This window comes from Anneissia japonica, unplaced genomic scaffold (assembly GCF_011630105.1).
Source record: "Anneissia japonica isolate Jap-2015-1 unplaced genomic scaffold, ASM1163010v1 scaffold284931_len208951_cov167, whole genome shotgun sequence".
In the NCBI taxonomy this organism is placed as follows: domain Eukaryota; kingdom Metazoa; phylum Echinodermata; class Crinoidea; order Comatulida; family Comatulidae; genus Anneissia; species Anneissia japonica.
In genome coordinates this window covers 25,140-29,749 of record NW_022703742.1, presented here as the reverse complement: position 1 = coordinate 29,749, position 4,610 = coordinate 25,140, and the positions used below count along the sequence as shown (strand labels likewise).

The 4,610-nt window shown below is 36.8% G+C and overlaps 1 protein-coding gene across 1 annotated transcript in view; it reads right to left on the bottom strand.

The window, feature by feature from the left end:
* Positions 1–4,610, bottom strand: part of LOC117104528 (leucine-rich repeats and immunoglobulin-like domains protein 1) — a 50,286-nt gene that overhangs the window by 25,004 nt on the left and 20,672 nt on the right. The window contains exon 7 of the mRNA XM_033245384.1: positions 3,478–3,552. Coding sequence (XP_033101275.1) covers positions 3,478–3,552 — 75 coding nt within the window. The remainder of the gene's footprint in view (positions 1–3,477; positions 3,553–4,610) is intronic.

Below are 4,610 nucleotides of genomic sequence, written 5' to 3'. Positions count from 1 at the left end.
ACCAAAAACATAAAGTTATTTCCCCTACCCCAATTTTAAATTGTTTAAAATAGGGTATTTTAGGCCAAAATTTCAAAGTGCGGCGGCGGCGGCGGCGACGACGACGACGACGACGACAACAACAATAATAAAAATAATAATCATCATCATCTTCGGATGTCCATCGATTCAATGATGACTTGAGTAAAAGGAAGAATGGTATTTAGACCAATCAAAAAACAGTTTGCAAGTCGAAAACCTTTTACAAAGGTTGGACATTTAAAATAATAGCGGCCCAAACAGTCAGATTCAAGTTAGTGCCTAAAAGTTTACGTTTTTGTTTTTAAATCGGATAACTTCTGTTCTAGTTATCATCTCTTGATGTCAAAACTCTCCAGCTTGTCCTGTCCAGTGCCCACTTTTGCCATCAATGGTTCCAGAAACTTTCAAATGTCGTTGAAGTATGTCCTTATAACGGAGTTTAGGACGTCCACGACCTCTATTAACCTGATTTAGCTCTCCGTAATAACATATAAGCTTTGGGAGGCTTGTGTCCTGGGTCCTAATAACATGGCCGGTTCATCGAAGTTACGATGAAGCAATTATTGCTGCAGCAATTGGCATGTTTGCTTCTACATCAGAAATTTGATCCAGCCATTTTATTTTCATAATTTGTCTACTATGGCCGATTTGGGTTCTAGTCAAGCTGGAAATATGTCGTTGATAAAGTGTCATGGCTTCAGTTGAAAATAAGTGTCGGTAGAACCACTGCCTTATAAACTTTTGATTTTTGTGGACAATTGTTTGTTGTGTTGGGACCACAGTCTTTTCCAAAGGGATCCGAAAGATATAGAAGCACTTTGGATTGTTCTCCAACTTCCACATCTTCTTGTTGGTGATGGAAGTTCCCAGATAGGTAAATGAATTCACTTCCTTGAGATAAATGTTGTCCAACTTAATTTTGGTTTTGGGAATGTACCTGCTCGATGGAGCCTGTTCAAATAGTGTTTCAGTTTTAATTTACTTTTAAGCCAAACAGTTTGGTTAAAGTTGTCGATTACCCTCTGTAAATCCACTTATGTGCTGGCACATATCTCAACGTGTTTTTCTACTTGCTAAGTTGTACAAATTCTTATCAAATCTTGTTCTTAGGTACACTCCTTTAAATTGTATGTTATTATCAATAGTCTGGAATACTGCATTAAGATACAATGTAAACATTGTGGGGGCTAGAACACACACTGACTTATCTCAACATGTTCAGAAAGTCCAACACATACACATACTCTGCCATTCATTCTTTCGTGAAATTGCTTGAGAATGTTTACAATCTTGTGGGGGCAGCCAGAGAGTAGTAGGATTTGCCAACGTGTTAGCCTGTTAACACTATTACAAGACTTGCGTAGGTCTATAAATGCAATATACAGATTTTGATCTCGACACAGTTTGAGCGGTCACCATTTTTCCTATAAATTGTAACAATTTGTGCATCCTTGAAGTCTTGTGTAAGTCTTTCTTCGTCAAGGCACATGTTAAAGAAGTCTATTTTCAAAAATTTAAAGAGCTTTGGAACACGTTGTGTAATCACAGCCCATTCTGGCATTAAAATCTCCGAGGACAAGTATTTTATCAGAAGTATGTATACCATTTAATATGTTGTTAAGACGAAGATAAAATTCATCCTTAGATGTATCATTATGCATCATGGTGGTGCATAACAGCAAATAATGCTAAGGTAGCGAGACCTTGCTAATGGTATTCGCAAAGTCATAATTCGTTTTAAATGGCGTAATGGTAATGTTGTCAGCTTGTCGGCTATAGTATTTTCGAGTGCAATACCTACTCCGGCTGTGTATATTTCACTCTTATCTTCACCAATCCAATATATCGTATGGTTTGTTTTTTGGTTTTTTTTCGCGTATGTGACCTCTGCCTTCAATTCTGATTACTTGTAGGGCTGCAATATCAACACCATATTTGTTTAGTTCATAACATAACCGTCCTTGCTGGCCTTCTTTTAAGTCTATCACTCTTGGTTGAGTCTAAAAGTGTCCTGACATTCCAGGTTGCTATTTTTAAATTCTTTTTTTCCACCGCTAATTCAGAGACCCGTTGGCCACGTCGAACCAACCAGGTTTAGGTCCAACAAGCTGTTTTTACTCCATCTTTTCTAGGAGTCTCCCCTGTTTGGGGCAGGCAGTGCTATCCCTAAATAGGGCTGTCTGGTCGCTCAAGTACTTCCTCAAAAGTCTGTTGCTGGATTCAGTCGTCTTGCCACCATCTTGCTTGAAAGGCCCATATGTAGGTTTTTAGCTGCTGCCAGTCTCCCAAACCTGCTACCGTTGCGTCGCCACAGGACTTTTATGTTACATATTCACCCGACAGAAACTGAGTTCCTATGCATCCTTACACGATATAAGACTAGATATCGTCGTGTCCCCGCATAATGATCTCTCTGGACTAAGAGTGGTTTCCATAGAGGTATGTCAATGACATAACAATATAGGGTCCCTGTTAGTGGCCCCGTAGTTGAAGTTGTTGCATCGAGCTCACTGCTGCTGCCCAGTGTTGATGTTAACGCTTGAGGGTAGAGGTAGATATTGTATTGAATGTTCTTCCAGAACAGATTGAAAAACTGTACTGTTTAATACTTGAGCAAACTTCTGTTTTAATTTCCACAAGTGTAAAACCAAAGCCAAAACAAATTATTTTAAGCTAGGTCGCCTTTCCATGCACGATGTCTCCAAAACCACCGCACAATGTAGATCGTCGGCATTAGCGTTGAGGCATCAATTTATTTCCGTATGTAGAAAAACATCTAAATGCCAAATTCCGCTCAGTTGTTCTTCAAGCTTGTATTCATGCTTGGCACTAACAACACTGTATAATACTTGAGTAAATTCCAATTTCTAATTTCCGCAGGTGTAAAACCAAAGCCAACACAGATTATGAATTAGACCTATCTAAGCTGTGGCGCTTTCCCATGCGCGGTTCCTCTACCACTGCACTACTTTCCGTATGTAAAAGAACCATCCAAACTCAGTTGAGTTCTTATTTAAGCTTTTGTTTTTTACTCTACCAGGATATTTCATTCATAACAGATCTTGCAAACTCAGATGTTTTCAGTCTTATTTTACAAGCTAAGGATATGATTTTGTCAACATGACCTCATGAGCATAATAATAATAATAATAATAATAATAATAATAATAATAATAATAATACAAATAATAGTAATAATAATAATAATAATAATAATACGCCTAATCTTAAAGAAAACCGTGTTCCACTGTCTTGATTATTATTATTACTATTTTTTACTATTAACGGTACACTTACTAATATGATATTAAGAATGAATTTTATTATTATTATTATTATTTTAATTGTTATCATAATTATTATTATCATCATAATCATGGTCAGAAAAATATAAATGATATTCATCAATTATAATAATAATCATCGAAAAAAGGCAAATAGTAAAATTGAACTTACATGTCACAAGGGGAAGAACCATTCAGTAAAAACACGTCCTCTTTAATGCTATTAACATAGTTGCTTTTAATGTCGCTTTAAAGTAAATCAATGCATTGTTAATATTTAAAAAAATATAAGGATACATCAACCGCAAACTCATTCACTTTTATCGTTATCGTTATCTCAGTCAACCTTCAACCACCTATCAACTATATTCCGGCAATAACATATCAGAAACACTTATTTCATCATCAAGAATTAACTACTCTGGCTTTAAGGGTATTTTCCTATTTCCCGTGCTAAAGACTCCAGTTCAAACCTAGCCAGCGCCTGGTTTTAAATGGAGTCTGATTACTTGGCTCCTCGAATAACCCTCATATTGAGAGTCGTACGGGTGAAAGACATACTGTTTGTTCAGGTGGTGCTGCACTGCGGCTGCCGTGATTTATTTCGGTGTTTAATTGTAAGAAATGAAATAAGACGGAGTAAAGACAAGTCGGATGGATTTGAAATGACTCTCTCGACAAGAATCACAAGACTTCGAGGGTTGGCTCAATAACCTGATTAACGGCACTGTGCTTCGCCCCCGACAGATCACGCGCGTTACAAAAGGGTATCAGATTTAGAGGGGTCTCGAATAGGAGGGTACACTGACAGTATTGTACTGTTTTTGTTACTTTCATTGTTTTGCCGATGACAATTCTTTCAAAAGGCGGTCCAGGTGGGGGTCAAGAGCTTCCTATAGGAGTTTCTCTTTTACCCTACCTCTACCCCCCAAAAATGGAAAATTCAAAATGGCCGCCTTAAAACACAATTTTGGCAGTTTAAAGGCTCTAAGAGCCCACATTACTATGATCTTGGTGTTAATACCTATGTTTTTTAGTTTAAGGAATTCAATAAAACAATATTAAAATACAATACCATACATTTTTATCAGGAAAATGCAAAATTAAATAATATATTCAAAATGGCCGCCAAAAAACACAAATTTGGCAGTTTGAAGGCTTTTAGTGTACATATTACCATAATCTTGGTGTTAATACCTATGCTCTTTAGTTCAAGGAATCCAATAGAATTATATAAAACACTATAGCATACCTTTTTAGTGTGAAAATGCAAAATGCTCTTTAGTTCAAGGAATCCAATAGAAT